This window comes from Diospyros lotus, chromosome 2, assembly GCF_014633365.1.
Source record: "Diospyros lotus cultivar Yz01 chromosome 2, ASM1463336v1, whole genome shotgun sequence".
Taxonomy (NCBI): domain Eukaryota; kingdom Viridiplantae; phylum Streptophyta; class Magnoliopsida; order Ericales; family Ebenaceae; genus Diospyros; species Diospyros lotus.
The window spans coordinates 6729995-6748442 of NC_068339.1; the positions used below are offsets into that span (position 1 = coordinate 6729995).

At 31.3% G+C, this 18448-nt stretch overlaps 1 protein-coding gene across 1 annotated transcript; it reads right to left on the reverse strand.

Moving 5' to 3' along the window:
- Positions 1-11111: 11111 nt before the first annotated feature.
- LOC127794003 (cytochrome P450 736A117-like) lies at positions 11112-13504 on the reverse strand. Its single transcript, XM_052324859.1, has 2 exons — positions 12522-13504; positions 11112-11982 (listed from the first exon to the last, which is right to left on the reverse strand). The coding sequence occupies exons 1-2, from the start codon at positions 13440-13442 to the stop codon at positions 11365-11367; spliced, it is 1539 nt and encodes a 512-aa protein (XP_052180819.1). The 5' UTR covers positions 13443-13504; the 3' UTR covers positions 11112-11364.
- Positions 13505-18448: the final 4944 nt, after the last annotated feature.

Sequence of the window (18448 nt, forward strand, 5' to 3'; positions counted from 1 at the left end):
TGTCCTCATCGGGCTATTGTTTCATCCTGAAACCACTGAAGAGTTTCTCGTTATGCAAAACTGGAGCCCCCTTAGGGTTCCGTTGATTTTTCGGGAGCCTCCTACAATGATTCGGTTTTGTAGCCTAAATAGCAGCTGTATTTTAGCTGTACCGAAAACTGTTCCCGATCCGATTTCTTTCGATACCATAAATCTTTTCTCAGAACGCTCATCAAGACCATATAATTTTTCTTAGACAATTTCACCCCGAGACATTTTTTGCAGTCGATTCGATACTTATAACTGCTATCAAACCAATTTTTTGGTATTCTAAACTCATCGAAATTACGTGGCATCCTTATACGAACATGGGTATTACAAGCGCTGCATATTTCGAGGGATGTTCCACCGCCCTTCCCCTACCAGCATCTCATGTTGCTACCCCTATAGTTGTTTATGCACCGACCCTTGCTGCAAAGTCACTGGTGCATCCATCATCTCACTCAGGTGTCAACCCTTCTACGTTAGAATCACCACATGTTATAGAGCAAGATGGTGATGGGTAAATTTGTTTTTTTTTTTTACATTATGACATGCGTTAGTTTTTATACTAATTATTATTATTTGTATATAGGAGCATTTTTTTTCATATAGTGAACATCTCCTATATTATATCGACGATATTCAAGAAACATTTTCATAAGGAAGGCCACATTTGGAAAGAAGTGCCTTTGGAGACGAAGGGCTTGTATTGGAATGAATTTGCGGAATTAAATTCATGATATTAATAATTTTTTTATTAATTATCAATGTAGAAATGTTTCAGCTATTTAATCTTATTTTTATTCGTAGAAAATTTTTCAGTGGAATCTTACGATTGATGCATTAGTGAGGAGATAATGGGCACAAAAGACAGCTAAGTGATACGTCGACGACATTCATAGATGGCACGTTAATGGAAAACCGACTTTTGTGCCATGTGATGTATGGGATCGTTGGATGCAGAAGTGAGAAAAAGATGAAACTTTTAAGAAACGATTATGCACAAACATCACTGAATCAGTTGAGTGAGACGAGTGGTCCTGGCGCTGGTCCTTCTCGCCACATTGGGGGCTCTATATCTTCAGCGAAGCATAAGAGATGAATGGTAAGAAATTTAATTTATTAATATTTATAAAATTTTATATATTATTTTTTAAAAAAATGGGAGTTTGGAAGGGAGCTCACGCTGATTGAAATTTTTGAACGAACACATTAAAAAAAATTAAAGAAAGAGAGAGAACGTACATTAACAGATGTTCTACAAGAGTCGCTGTAAGTTTTTTTTATTGTAAATAATGTTAATTTTTTAATTAAAGCAAATTTTAATATTCGTAATTAACTTATTTTATTTTTTATTTTTTTTGTTAAACTATCGTAGGAAACGTGTGGATAGTTGCTGGAGTAGGTAAGTCAACCGGATGAAGGATCCGATCAACCGATTGAGCCAGATTGCGAGCAGATATTCATCCAAACTGCTGGTCGGAAAAACAAGAAGAGGATTTACAGCAAGGGATGTTTATCTCAATCGAAGTTTTTTGACATCGGCAACTCATCTACTGTCTCATCAAGCTAGGAAAATGTCACCATACAAGAAATGAGCAAGAAGTTAAACTTGCAAACTCAGGAGTTAAATGACTTTTGACAACAAATGTCTGAGATGCAAGCTTTGGTTGAACAACTTACTACATCTACTCGTGACATGTTTCCTTAACTTTTTCTTCTCATCCACAGTCGATTCACCAGCTTGACTCGCCTAATGCTGGTAATGATTCAGACGATTATGTTTCGTAATTATTTTGATGTAAATGTTAGTATGATATTAATATTTTGTTATCTAGATGGTTATGTTTTGTAGTTCTTTTGATATAATAGTTAGGATGATATTTTGTTTGACTTTTAATTTTATGATTTCTATAATAATTTTTGTTTTAATTTATATTAGAAATAAAATTATTTTAGATTAATTTAATAATTGATTAAGAAAATAATAATTTATTTATTTTTTAGCCACAGATTGTTTCAGTCGCTAAAAAATAAAATATATAAATAAAAAATTAAATTTTAATTTTAGCGACAAAATATTCCGTTGCTATTATTTAATTTTAATTTTAAATTTCGATATTTTATTTTTTAGCGACGGAAACAATCCGTCACTAAAAAATTAAAAATTAAAAATTAATTTTAGTGATGGAACATTCCGTCGCTAAAATTAAATTTTAATTTTAATTTTTTATATATTTTATTTTTTAGCGACGAATTTTTTATGTCACTAAAGATAGTGACGGATTTCGTCACTATTAAATTTGGTCACTGTAGCAGACGATTGAATTAGAAACTGAATGGCGATGGAAATTTCTATCGCTAAATTTGAAAAAAAAAAATAATTTTAGCGAAGGAAAATTTCATTTGTTGATCCATCGCTAAATTTGTGACGGATCTGTCGCTGCTAAAATTTAGCGATGAGCACTTCAGTGACGGATATGTTCCATTGCTAATCCGTCGCTAAATTGATTTAGCTACAAATTTTTGGGCTTTAGCAATAAAAATATTCCGTCGCTAAAACCCAAAATTCTTGTAGTGTTATTTAAGATGGGACATCATTTAAAGATAGACACGATTTTTTTGCTCTTCTTTAATTTTTTATTGATTTAGTTTTCAATGTGACCTTTACACTTCCTAGCAGTCACACGTTTCGGGATAATCAATTGTAGGTAGTTTCTATGTAGTTACATTAATTATTCATTACCATTATTAATCAGACAATTAATAATTTAAATTTCACTTGTTATTATTTCAAATGTGACTTCATTTAAAAGGTAGACACAATTTTTTTGGAATAATCAGCTGGGGGTAGCTTTTAAATAGTTACATTAATTATTCATTACCATTATTAATCAGTTGGGATAATCAGACAATTAATATTTTAAATTTTTGTTATTATTATTTAAGATGGGACGTCATTTGAAGGTAGACACAATTTTTTTGCTTTTCTTTTATTTTTTTATTAGTTTAGTTTTCAATGATATCTTCACGCTTCCTATTGTTTTTTTATTGGTTTAGTATATATTAAAATAACGGAGTTCTTGCACAAAATTTTCCCGTCTAAAATCAACCTTCATTTTTGTTTATCCTTTTCAGGAAGTAATATTCGTTACACTGGAAAACTTGTTTTAACAATTAATATTTGAATTTTTGTTGTTATTATTTAAAATGGGTCTTCACTTAAAAGATAGACACGATTTTTTTGGGATAATCAACTTTGGGCAGTTTCTATGCAGTTACATTAATTACTCACTACCATTATTGATCAGCTGAGATAATCAAATAATTAATATTTTAAATTTCTGTTGTTATTATTTAAGATAGGACATCATTTAAAGGTAGACACAATTTTTTTTCTTTTCTTTGATTTTTTATTGGTTTAGTTTTCAACGTGACCTTCACACTTTCTACCAGTCACACGTTTTGAGATAATCAATTGGAAGTACTTTTTATGCAATTATATTAATTATTCACTACCATTATTAATGAGATAATTAATATTTTAAATTTTTTCTATTATTATTTAAAATAGGACTTCATTTAAAAGATAAACATAATTTTTTTGGGATGATCAACTGGGGGCAGCTTCTATGCAGTTACATTAATTATTCACTATCATTATTAATCAACTGAGATAATCAGATAATTAATATTTTAATTTTTTGCTGTTATTATTTAAGATGGGACATCATTTAAAGGTAGACACGATTTTTTTGCTTTTATTTAATTTTTTATTGGTTTAGTTTTCAATGTGACCTTCACACTTTCTAGCAGTCACATGTTTTTGGATAATTAATCAGCTGGGCGCATATTCTATATGGTTATATTAATTATTCACTACCATTATTAATTAGACAATTAATATTTTAAATTTATTTTGTTATTAAAATGAGACATCATTTAAAAATAGACACGAGTTTTTTTGCTTATCTTTTATTTTTTTATTGGTTTAGTTTTCAATGTGACATTCACACTTCCTAGCAACCACAAGTTTTGAGATAATCAGATAGGGGCAATTTCTATGCAATTACATTAATTATTCATTACCATTATTAATCAATTTTAATAAAAAGTCACACATTATGAGATAAGTACACTATTCAGTCATATTTCATATCACCTAATTTGATATTGTATCTGGTTTTGAAATGGCTCCTTTGTTTCAAATGTTGAAGTCTGTGGATTCTACTTGAGCTATCTAGGCAATCAAAGTGCGCGTGGTGCGCAGGTAGGATCTGTCAATATTCAAAGATAAGTCTCATATTAACTCCGTGGAAATGGTCTTAATAGATTTTGAGGTAAGTTTTTTTTACTCACTGTTATGTGTAAAATTCAATCATCGTCGCATGTAGGATTTATTTGAAAAAAATGATATTCAATCATGGTCAGTTATACGTAGCTATATTAAGAGTTACAAGTCGAAATGGTTTAAAGATACTAATATATGATAAAGAATGAAAACAAACAAACTCAACCACAAACGTTGTATTCAAAGAAGTTTTTCAAAATTTGTAATATTTAATTTTATTATAAATTTTATTTCTTGTGATATTTACAATCTAATAAAATTAAATTGTGGTGTTTCCAATATTTATTAAAAGTTTATATATTTTTTATATCTCCATTTGTGAATCCATTTTCCGTGCATGGCAAGGGTGAAGACCTAGTTCTAAATTATATTTACTAAATAAAAAATATATTACGCACCAATATGACATGGCAAGGGTGAAGACCTAGTTCTAAATTATATTTACTAAATAAAAAATATATTACGCACCAATATGACAGCTTTGATGGTATCCTTACGAACAGGGTCGGCCCTGGGCATAGGCTGCCTAGGCAGCAGCCTAGGGCCCATGCCCATTTTAATTTTTAGATTTTAAATTAATTAACAAAATAAAATTAATTAAAAATAATAAATTTAAAAATAAAAAAGACGTTAGGGCCCATGCCTATTTTAAACCATTGTAAAATTTTAATTAATCTCAATCTCTCACCTTTCTTTTATCAATAATTAATCCCATGAGTATCAATATAATTTTTAATTAATCTCAATTTCTCACATTCATTTATTAATAATCAATTCTATTCCTATGCGTCTGATAGTAGCACCCATCCCCTTGCAACTATTCCATGCATTTTTAATTAATCTCAACCTCTCCCTTATATGATTATATCACAACTATTTTTATGTATTTGGCAGTGGTCGCAACTCCATCGTCTTCATAAGTTCCACTCCTTCTCAATTTTTTATCCATCCATTATCACTGTATCTGCCATCAATTTGCACAGGTGTAAGTCATCAATCCAATTGATTTCATAATTATGTATTCTCTTTAGTGATTCCATTTTCGTCCTCATCATCCCGTTGTGTGATTTATCAGTTATGTCTTTTGATTTTTTTTATTAGCCCTTAAATTACCAATTAATTTTATGTTTACATTTCAATATTTGTGATCTCTCTCTTATTAATGAATCTACGCTAATAGATTGACGATTATGTCTATTGAAAAACATATATTGGAACAAATTAATTATAATTGTTTAATTATTGATTTTTCATCTAAAACTACTAAAAAGTAAATTTAAAGTGAAATATTGTGAATTTTATATAATAATTTTTTATTTATATTAATTTTATTTTTAAATATAGTCACAGAGAGCCCCATAAAAAAATTTAGCTTAGGGCCCTATAATCGCAAGGCCGGCCCTGCTTACGAAGAGAAAAGCCAGCAACTTCGTCCCTTTGAATTTGAAGCAAAGCATCTACAAAATCACGTCGATTTTCACTTGTAACTCCTTCGCCGCCATTTCTCGCCCTTTCCCTCGTCTGCCAAACTTTGAGTATTTAAAATAAATTTTAATATTTAATATTTAAAATTTAATATTTATTTAAATGACGTCACATAATTTTCCAATCCCATTGAACTGGGGCAGCAAGATTCGAGGTGAAATTACGTATGAATTGGGAATGGACAGTACAAGGATATGTTTTGATATTGGCAAGCCTGGCTCAAACGCGCATATCCATCCATGGCCATGGGTACCAAACAAGGCCGGTATCAAATTAAGATAATTTTGGGTTAAACTTTTAGTAGGATGATAATAATAATTTTATAATTAATTAAACAACTCACTCAAAATTCTCTCCCTCAAAAGGATATATAAAGAGAGAAAGAAGAATGTTTAACAGGTGTTCCACAAGAATTCTCTACCTCCTGTACTATAACAATTTTGCAATTAAAAGATATTTAAAATGTCTCCGTATGTAGTTTATTAGGACATTTTAACTATTAGAGGGCGCTAACAAAAGTGTCGTGTATAATCATGCCTCAAAAATTTATTGAGACACTTACAAATGCTGTATAAATTTATCAAAATATTCTTCTTAATTTACATGTAATAATATTTAAAAATGTATCAAAAATAATTATAAATCATGTAATGACATTTAAAAATATCTCAAAAATAACTGTAAATTTAAACATGTAATGACATTTAAAAATACCTCAAAAACAACTAAAATTTATGTGAGTGAAACTAAAAATCATATAATTTTTAAAACATTTAAAAACGCCCCAAAGTGAAGAATTGAAAACAAAAGGTGAGAAAAAAAGAGATGAAACTAAATGGTCAAAACCTAAAATTATAATATACCCAACAACAATTTCAAATCTTAGTCTTCGGATGGGTTAAATTCTAAAGATACAAATTAAATGAATTTTAATACTTAAATTATTTCTTCCTTTCTCCTTCTCCGTCTAAAATACTTCATACAAAACACCAACATGCCCAATTTCTAAATGACCAACATGTTATTAAATGTACCTTTGCTTACAAACTGATAAAGACATAAATCAAACTAAACTAGAAAATCCCTAACTAAATCAATGTAAGCAAAAGTAAACCATTGAGAAATCGCTAAATTAACATCTTAATAAAACTAGGTAAACCATATATGAACCCAACAAACTAGCAATCCAAACAACATAAAGTAAAGTTAGTAAACCATATATACATGAACCCAACAAACTAGCAATCCTACTTGGCATTGCATCGTCCGAAAAAATTTTGGTAATTTCTCAACCTTTTCTATTGCTGTGTTTGGAAACTTTTCAAGATATATAAATGGAAACGAAGGAACGTGATTGGGAAGACATTGCAGAGAAAATAAAAGTTTTGCTTTGTTTGATTAAAAGAAAACGAGTAGAAAAAGAAGTTTTTTATTGATTTGTGCTGTTAGTAAATGATTAAGGTCTAGATGATTGAGTATTGATCCATACAATATAAGGTTTGTTAAGTGCTATACAACAAGCATATCAAAAGTAACTCCAGTGAAGAGTTATGGAGACCTAGCTGTTTTTTACTACCGGCTCCAGCACACAGAACTGGCATTGAAGTATTCCTCTAAGAATTCTTGATATTAATGATTTTTTTATATTGACAAAAGAATTGAAACTTGTGTTCTTTATCGTGTGTCAATTTGTGTAATTTTCTTATTGCATGCCTGTCTATTGAGTGTTATTTAGTGTCCCTAGCAAAAAACACATGCAGTATAACCCTATTATAGAATTAACTGATGAACTACTTGAATTCCTAAAATTCAAGAACAAATTTTATCAGGAAAATGAGGGAAGCAAAGGGTCTACTTTTCTATTGGTAGATAAAATTACAAAATGAAGACCACATTAATGCAAAAGAGAAGTATAAAATCACAATGATCTGTACATTTTTAAAAACCACATATGGTGTTAGGTTTATGTGTCTCAAATGGGTTACTTTATTTTATCCATGTGACATTTATATATGTATATAAATAAAGTAGGTTGGATATATAATATGATATAGGCCGATTTCATTTTGAGCCAATAATTGAAACCCAAGCCCATGTTTATGTTAAGCCCGTGATTTCTGTTTGTATCCATTGGCCTGTGTATATACATGGCTGTTTTAGGGCAAATGAAAGGCAAGGGGCATGAAGGCAAATAGAAGGCATGAACAAAGGCAACGCGCAAGAACAGAACGCAAAAGATCGAATGCACTCTCTGCAGATCAGAACGAAGAAGAAGACGGTAAGGCTATTCCAATCTTGTCTCACGATAAATATGTTTTACTTGGGGGTTTTTTCTTTGTGAGAGATTGGTGAGGTATGAGTGTTGGGTTGCTCAGGTATTTGGAGCTTTGTACTCTAGTTTGTTATGTTTTCTTGTTCTTGGTTTGGTTTCTGATTTGAGAGTGGTTGAGATGATCTTATGCGTGTATTGTGTAAATCCCTTGTTTATATTCATATAATGGATTGACTAGAGACGAAATCTCTGCCGTGAGTAGGATTCATTTCAAATCCGAACACGTATATCTTGTGTTCTTGCGTGTGTGCGTTGTGTGGTTCATTTTTATTTATGGGACCCTCAATCACACAATGATACTTTCTTTTTCCACATAAAGGAAATTATTAACATTTCACAATTACAAAGCATATAGCAATGCAGTCAATAATTTTTAAAGTGGAAATTAATATATGGTTATACTTACAATTTTTGTAAGCTGATAACTGTTCCAAGCGAGAATGGAATTGGCCCGTGAATACTGTTTCCACTCAAGTTTCTGTAAATGTACAAGTTAAAACAAGGGATTGAAAATGTGCCCAATCACAGGGACTATCACTTTAACAAGCCCAAAGAAGATGCGACAACATGCCTCAGTGTTGTCATATAGTGGTAAGTTACCTTAAAAATATTTGTTAGTCAATAAGAAACAACAATATGGCATGTTATTATTCTTACATATAAAAATTGGAACTTCAAAAAAATATGATTTCAAATAAAGTTGAGGATCATTTCAAGAATAAATATAATAAATAATAAAATTAAGGCAATGAAGAACTCTGGTAAATACTTGCATGCTCTGAAGATGATGCAGTTTGGATACGTCATTTGGCCAGAACCCCCTCAAGCCTTGTTATCAAAATCACTGACATGGAAACAAGTAGTTAGCCAAAAATGATGAAAAGAAATTAAGGAAAATGCAGTAAGATAAAATATTGGTCCTCAGAAAAACCATCTGTGGTCATCAACCTACTGATAGATACATGAATCTCATAAATGTATTTGACAAAGAAAGAATTTTAATAATCAAATAACAAGAGAAGACCTGTTGCCACAAGAACAGGGATTTTGAGGGATGACCCTGTCCAAATTAAACTTTGTTCCTGCCAGTTGAGATCAGCTAAATGAATCATTTTACTCCACGAAAGTCACAGTTCAATTACAGCATAATATGTATATTAATTAGTCTTCCATATCCCCACATGAACATGAACCCTAAACGAACAATAAAGATTACTTACATTCTGTGTCTCGTATTCGCTATCGGCCTTCTCTGTCTCGTCTTGTATTCACTATCGGCCGATCGAGGATGGCTTAGGGTGCGTGTTATCTGAAGGGAACACGCTTTTCCCATCGCCGTGGTATGATTTCCGGGCCCTCTCCTCCTTCCGCCATTGGCCTATGTGGAATCAGGAAGAAGGAATGCGTCTACGCCTTCTCGAGCCACCGTTCAATCAAAATGGAAGAGAGAAACAGTGAGGGTGAGAAGAAATAAAATGGAAGAGAGAAGGGAAAGGTTTGTTCAAGAAGTCATGGGGCGGTACATAACAAGTTTTTAAATTTCTTAAATTCATAATTTTTGCTCTTAAAATTTTTGTAATTCTATGATTGGTTAAATTTAAATATTCTTCGAAATATTGAGTATATTTTTTAAGAATTTTACATTTATTTGTTTGATTTAAATGCAGGGACCCACAAAATCTTTAGAAAGACAAAAAAATGTAATTTTTTACACATTATGTAGATATATTCGTGTGTATATATAATATATTATAATAAATAATATAAATATATTATAATATATATATATGTTTATATGGATTATAAAAAGGTAAGCAGTGTTTTAATCTTTTCTTTTGTTAAAATCATTCTCAAATTCATGGGAAACTTAGATTCTCAAGAATCTTAAAATTTCTCCTGTATCAAAACACTTCTAAGGATTCTGTTCTTTCTTCATCAATAGACCCGCCAACTCTAAATTTCATCATTTTTTGATAAAATATTATTATTTCAAAATTTTAATGTGAATAATATAGTAAATTATTTTATTATTTCTTAAATTTGACGGGAACTTGTCATTACTTTGAGTTTTTTTTTGGACATTTTAAGTCTTGCATTATTAGGTTTCATTGGGGCATTTTAATTCCTGTCTTATTAAGATTGTATTATTGAGTTCAAAACTTTCTCCTAACATGACACTTCAAAAATTTTGCCCTGGTAGATTTTTTTTTATTAAGATACTTCATTGTTGTGTCTTATTAAAATTATTTTATTGAGGTATTTTTTTAAATTATACCTTAAAATAATATTTTATAAGACATTTTTTAAAAAATATTCTAAAAAGATTACCCCAACAAATATTTTTTGTTGCAGTATACACTTCTCCAACAATAGGTATTTTTGCTTTTAATCAAAATATGGGCCAATATCACTGATATCAACCAATCTAAAACTTAAAAAGAAAAAAAAAACTATATAGTGATTTACACAATTTATTTTGTTGACTTGAATATATTGTTGCCTTGAGTGTTTTCGAAGGCTGGCTGGTGTAATATATATCCTCCATTTTCATTTCGTGGTTCGTAAGTTTTGTTTGGGCAGGCTGCGCAATTCGATTTGTGAGCTGTTTGGGAAGAATCGTGGTAGCTGTTGGTTAGAGTTTATTCCTTGGCTTGGCTGTGCTTTGATTTAATTTTGGTGGTTTCTATGTTTTGGTGGGTGGCTTTGTGCATTTCTTTGGTTTGCATGGCTTGTTGGCCCGGCTGGGATTATCAGATATGTCCTCATTTTGGTATTTGGATTCTTTTTCTATATTCACTATTTCTTTCGTTTATATATTTCTTAATTACCAAAAACATTTATGTCGTGCATATATAACATATATGTGTGTGTTTGTATATAATAACTGCCCACATAAATTATGCATTTTGAAATAGACTTAAATTGAAACTAATACACAGTTTCACTTTATTATAAAAAACAAAAACAAAAAAAACTAATACATCACTGTTGTCATCCCCTGACAACTTGGGCGCAAAGTACCCACGTAGCATTTGCTCTTATTTTTTATGGAAAGTGGCGTGCTTTCTTTTTATTTTTATTTTTATTTTTTTGTTTTCCTCATCAATACAAAGATTCTAATACATTAATAAGCGAACGCATGATTGGAAGTGGCATGATTCCATCCTCACCCACCCTAGATGGAACGCGGAGTCGCCACAACCATCAGTGGTTTTTTCATCTTAATTGTGATGCCAAGGACTTCCCTTAGGTCCATGCTCTCCCCGCCAGCATTACCCGGCAACGAGAAATTGAACTCATTCACAAGTTTAGCCAACACATACTCGAGAATGTGCGTGGCCAATGTGATGCCAGCGCAGCCCCTTCTTCCAGCACCAAAAGGGGTATACTCGAAGTTCTGCCCTCTGAAATCAAATGAAGAATCAGGGTTCATGAATCGCTCGGGTCGAAACTCCTCAGGGTCTTCCCAGTACGATGGATCTCTTGTAATGGCCCAAGCATTGATAATGACTTGTGTGCCAGCTTTAACGTTGTAGCCCATCACGTTGGTGTCTTGGATGGCTTCTCGGGGAGCCAGCAAGGGGACCGGGCAGTGAAACCGGAGGGTCTCTTTGATCACTGCTTTCAAGTAATGGAATTTCTCTAGGTCGCTCTCGGTTATGTCCGGCTTGCCTTTGGCGACTTCCCTAACCTCGTTTTGCAGTTTCTTCATCACGTCTGGGTGTTTCACGATCTCTGCCATTGTCCACTCCAGAGCTGAGAAGGTTGTATCGATTCCCGCACCAAACATGTCCTGCAATATGAAAACCAAATACATAAATTAATGACACATAACACATGCATGCACCCACAATATTATTATGTATCATAAGACAAGACATTCATTCCAATTAACGCTATAAACTTGTGAAATATGTATAAGATGGCATGGTGACAAGAGGCTCTATGTTGTTGATGCAGAAATTTTCTTTTGGCAATCTTGAGTTCCATCGAAAGCATGCAAGGCATCTTAATTTTAAGGATGGGCACATGTATTTGTATCCAACATTTCCCTTTCTAGTTTGCAAAGAGACTTCCTATAACTTGGATATGTAAAGCTCCATCTTCTATTTGAAAAATAAATAAATTTTCTAAAACTTTTCATTTAAAAAAAAAAAAAAAAAAACTAAGGCTTTTTTGGGCTGGCATGGATATGTAAAGTTCTAACTATTGCAATATAATTGGAGGGTTTTTTCCTAAAGAATATTCTACAAACATATTTTAAATTGAAATCATGGAAAACTACTCAACTAGGACTCCAATAATAAGAAGTCGTTAGCAATTATTAATTACCAAGATAATAGCTTTCACAGTATTTTGATGAACAGGAGCACCAGTTGTGTTGTTTTTCTGAATTTCAAGCAGAATATCCAGAAAATCCTGACCCTCTTCGTCGCAATCATGGCTCTCTCTCTTGTTCCGCTCAATGCGTTCTTGCACCACTTCCTCAAGAATCTCATCCATCTCTTTAGCAACTTTGTCCACTTCACTATCAAAACCATTCACCCGATTGATCCAACCAAGCCATGGAATGCAATCGCCCACATGATTCATTCCCATCAGCTCCACAACCCTCGACAGCAGCTCGTTCATCTTCCTTCGCCCTTCCTCCCCACTGTACTTGCTCCCCAACGCGATCCTACACATTATATTATTCGTCAGTTGCATGAGCAGGTCCGTCAAGCTCACCACCACCGAAGACGAAGAAGAACACGACTTTCTGATCTTCTCGACCAGGAAAGCCGTTTCTTCCTCCCTCACGTAACTGAAGGTTTCGACCCGCTTTTTGCTCAGAAGATGGAGCACACAAATGCTCCTCATTTGTCTCCAGTATTCTCCGTAGGGAGCAAAGAGCACGTCCTTGTTGTCATAGAGAAGCTTCCGGTTAATGATTAGGCTGGGTCTGCTTGCGAAGCTCAGATCCTGGGTTTTCATGACCTCGCGAGCGGCCTCGGCCGAGGAGACCACGAGCACAGGCATGCTGCCGAAGCGAAGAAGCATCACCGGGCCGTACTTTTGGGATAGTTTCTGGAGCGAGCGATAGCGGTAGTAGCCGATCTGGTGAAGGTTCCCGATGATCGGGAGCCTTGGCGGTGACGGTGGCTGGTTTTTTGGGGCTTTTCCATTGACGAAGGACGAGTAGTAGAGGAAGAGGAAGACCAACAAGAAGGAGAAGGGGAGAAAGTAAGAAGACAAGAGCTGCAGCAACAACATGGCTTAACTTGTTTCTTTTGGTTTTTCCCTCAATGGCTAGCTATGGATGGATGAAATTGTGGTCTCCTTTCGTCTCCAATTTATAGCCCATATTTTTGGATGTATAATGCCACGTGGTCGACCATGCCATCCTATCTCTGTCTTCTGAAGAAACGTGTTTATTTAACAGATGGCTACGTTTATGTTGGAACGAATGAATACACATATTAAGTTCTTTCAAAACACAAATTAAAGAATGAACCATCTTCGTGTCACGACAAAATTTACTAGTATCAGGTTTAATTTGGAATCCTTGACTCTACCATCAAATAGGATTGTGACCGATCATATATATATATATATATATATATTGTTATTTCAACTACCTAAATCACTTGGGCACTAATATAGTTTTTACTTCGAAGTAGAAGATTGATGGTAGTTAAAAAAAAAAAAAAAAGGCTTTTAGTTTCAATGAATTTTTCAGAAAATCTCTCAAATGAGCATCAACATAAGATGGAAACAAAAATAAATAAATAAAAAAGAGTAACAAACCCACTGTTACAAATCTTTGTTGTGTTTTTGGGTTCGTATCCGCCTCTTATTTGCTTTTATGCCGCTTTATTGCTTGCATGCCACTTTTTTTTTTTTTTTTGGAGTAGAATTAATTTTCCACTTATTTATTTTTTGGAGTATAAAATTGAGGCAAATCTTTGAAAAATAAAATAAAATATTCGGTGGCTTGCTAGCTATTTTGTACGGAGTTGACATTGTCAAATTTAATCTTTATTTATTTGACAATAGAGCATTGAGGTCCCTTTCGTAAATCCGTTTCGAATGGGATTGGCATACCTGAATCTTCCATTATTTTTCGAAAATTGTCAGATTATTATTTTAATTAAATAAACATTATTTCAACCACTTCACTTTCGTTGAACTGTCAACTGAATGCAGTGATTTCGCTTTTTCATTGTGCCGGGAAGACAGCGTCGTTCTGCGGCTTGTCTTCAACCCACGTGCGTGCTATATATAATTTGTGGTGTTTTGAATTTTGGTCTTAAGTAAATTTTTATTGGCTTCATAAATTTTAAAAAAATATGATCTTATTTGATGAAAAATAAGAATTCCCTTCGTACAACATTTTGCATCCTACACAGGGCAGGCCATGGGCATAGATGGTCTAGGCAGCCGCCTAGCCCCCTTCATCCAACTACTTTTATTTATTTATTTTTTAATAATTTCAGAGAGATCCATAAATTAATATTTAAATTATTTAATAATAGTCATAATTTAAATTATTTTCAAATAATTATTAATATTATTTTCATAAAGTATTTTATTTTTTATTTAACAACAAAATATTTCAATAAAAAAATAAAAAATAGTGACAAGAGATGCCCCGCTTCTTTTCCTTATCAAATCTCCAAAATCTAAAATCTAAACCCCCATTGTCTTTTATCTCCCTCTCACATACTCCACGCTTCATTGTCTCCAACTAGTTGATCGTCAATAACGGAAGGCCACTGTTCTATTTAACTATACAGTGCTCTCTAGTTTACTATTCAAGTCTAAAAATTTTATTTTATTTTTCTTTTTTCTAATTCTAAATTTTATAGTTAAAAAGGGAGAAAATGAGAGACATCAAAAATTATTTTTAATGAGGAAACAAGTATACACTAAGTTCTCAAAAAATTTGGTAGTGGGTCATGGAAAATTCTGAAAAGTGCAATTAATTTATTTTATTTTCACGGTTGTGTTCTTTTGTTAATTTATTTCAAATATTTCAATTCAAATATCAAATCTAACCAGGTTTCATTGTTCCTCAATTACATTTGAATTTGATATTATTGATTTTTGTATTTGAATTGATTTATTATGTTTACTAGAAAATATTTGTTATTTCTTCTAAAAATGCTAGAAAAGTAAATTTAAAATAAAATATTATGAATTTTAAACTTTATTATGGTAACTTTGAATATTTTTATATAATAAAAATTTTTATTCGCATTTGTTATATATAATTTTATTTTTAAATATAAAAAACTTTCATATACAGTTCCGCTTAGGGTCTTTAAAATTTGAGGGCCAGCCTTGATCCTACAACATCAAACTCAATATAGACATTAGGGGTGTGGGGAGTGAGGCCCACACCTATTCTTTAATTTTATTTATATCGAATAAATATTATGTTACTTGATATCAATATAAGTAACATAATAATTTTGTAAAAATCACATTACACCAGAACAATTGTACCGGTGAGGTGAGTTGAATTTAGTATCTCCAGGTAAGTTTGATTATAAAAATATATTTGATAAATTATAATGATTTATAATTTTAAATCTAAAATTAAATTTATGTTTTTTATTTCCTTCAATCTGTTGTACTAAAGTGTAATTAATTTTTTCTACTTTTCACCATCAACTGTACATAACTCAATATTTGTGATTAAAGAATATATAATAAATAAATCTATTTTATAAAATATTTAAAATTAATATAAAAATAAATATATTTTCTATATATATATATAAATATAAAATAAGGAAGAATATGTATGGATTTTTATTGGGACATATAATGAATTAAAATTTACTTTAGTTATTATGGAATGTCAAAATTAGAACATATAAAAGATAAAATTTATTGTTTCTCTCAAAGGCAACGTCACAATCAGTGATTGAGTTGGAAACGTTAAGTATCAAACACAAAATTCTAGTGTTTGGCCCACAACTTGACTTTAATAGCCTTGTCTCAATTTATTAGTGTATAGTAATCAGTCAAGGAAAGTTTTTAGACGGGTCTAGATCAAATTTTACTCTCTTAGACACTTGGTTTGAAAGAAGGGAGGAATAATTTATCCCCAATTTCAATTTCAAAGAAAGAGGTAAAATTAACTGTGGAAAAAGGATCATTTATAGGGTCCTAAATGAGGGCATTTATTTGTGAGTAGTTTAGTATTTAGTTTGATAAAAATTCGTTTGAATTTGTTCATTAAGATAAATAAGTTGAGTTTAAATATAATTTTAAAATTTAATTTGTAAAAAAATTAAGATTAAACTTAATAAATCTCGGATCATTAACTCGCGAGCTGACTCGATTAAAGGATCACAAATCGAACCGATTAAAAATTCATAATTAATTTGTGTACATGCTCATTTATAAATATATTAATAAATTTATTTATAATTTTATAAATATACTATTTAACATAAATATATATTTATATCATTATATCATATCAAAGTGGTATTTATTTATTAGAGTTAATGGGGGCAGTCTCTCTTTCCTCTACCTTCTCGGATATTTGGCCCCTTCGTGTAAGATCAATTATCATAAGTTTTCAATTGGTGCGTGACACGTTGCTTTTAAATTGTTAGATTGTGTTGTTATTATATATGTTATGTGAGTATTAAGTAATGTGTTGTTGTTTTTTTAATTTAATAATTATATTTTATGTGGAGCCAATATAACCTATTTAACATCCAACCTATGTTCCTTTAGGACTTTTGTTAAACATAAATTGTTTTGGTTTTGTTTGGAGCTCTTATGGTTTTAATTTTTGGGTAAATTAATAAAAAAAATTATGAATTTTGAACTATGTATAAGTTGTTTTAAGATTTTATAGTTTTAATAATTATATATTTAAACTTTTGAATTTTATGACCCCATTAAATATAAACTATCATTACTTTGGTCGACCCGAATTTTCCTCTAGAATACATTTTAATTTCTTACTTCATTTTCCAGTATTCTTTATATATATATTTATATACACACATACAATTATGAATAACTAAATCAAAATTTAATCTTTAAAAATTATGTATTAAATTTTTGTCATCTTCACTAAATCAAAACAAATAAATTTAATTTCCCAGACATAACGCAGTGATAAAGTATATAGAGTTTCACATGAAATATCGAAATTCAAATTAGTGCGATGATTTAAAAGACATAATTATTATTGGAAGATAGTATTTAACTATAAGGCAATAATAAGGCTAAAAAATAAATTCCGTATGAACTATATCAAATGTCAAACTCTAAGCGTGTACAGACTATAGCCGCATTCGGATTTATCTGAAGGGTGTATTAGGGGAAAAGATTATCCACCCCTAAAAATTAGTTGGGCAAAACTAGAAAACCCCAAGTGAATAAAAAAAAATAAACAAATTTAAGTTTGTAATTTTTTAATAATATATTTTAAAATTGTGGGTAATTTCCAAAATGCTACTCTCAGCGAGGACTGAAGATCTACGTGACTACACCTTAAAAAAGTAAGTATTAACTCAAACACGATTTAAGTAATGTAAATTTTTATAAGATGGCCATGAATTTAATAAAAAATAAATAAATATTATATTAACAATCTTAAATAGATTTTTTTTTATAATTATCCGGCCTGCCATGAGGCGTGCGCGAGACATGCACTGACAACGCCTGGACACAAAATCTACTTGGAAAACAATTCGTCCAAATTAAGAACCAATAACCGAGACGGAGCGTTATGAAAGTTGGTTTAAATTATATTATTGACTACGGCTTGACTCTCCAATTTAATTACATGTGGACTAGTATCAACTGCAGTCTAGTCTACACTACGGTTTCCAAATTAATTACATGTAGCTTGCTGTTCAACTTAGGATTTTGTTAATAAGCAGTTTTGAATTATTATCCAACATTGGAATTCAGATAAATTATTCAACATTTATTATCCAACATTGTGTTGAATAATTTATCTGAATTCCAATGTTGGATAATAATTCAAAGCTGCTTATTAATTGTTAATTTATCTGCAACAAAGTCAAAGTGATGTGATTAAAATACGCCGTTGCCATGTTCACCTGACCCACCACGATGACCCTAGATCCTAGTTAATTTCTAAAAATTAAGCGGTCTAAATCTAACCTTACAAGGTGACATCCCCCCCCCCAAATGTTGATTTAACTAAAATAATCAAATCAGACTCTAGTAATTGAAATTGTTGATTCATTTTAATTTTAACAAAAGGCCAATCTGGTTTA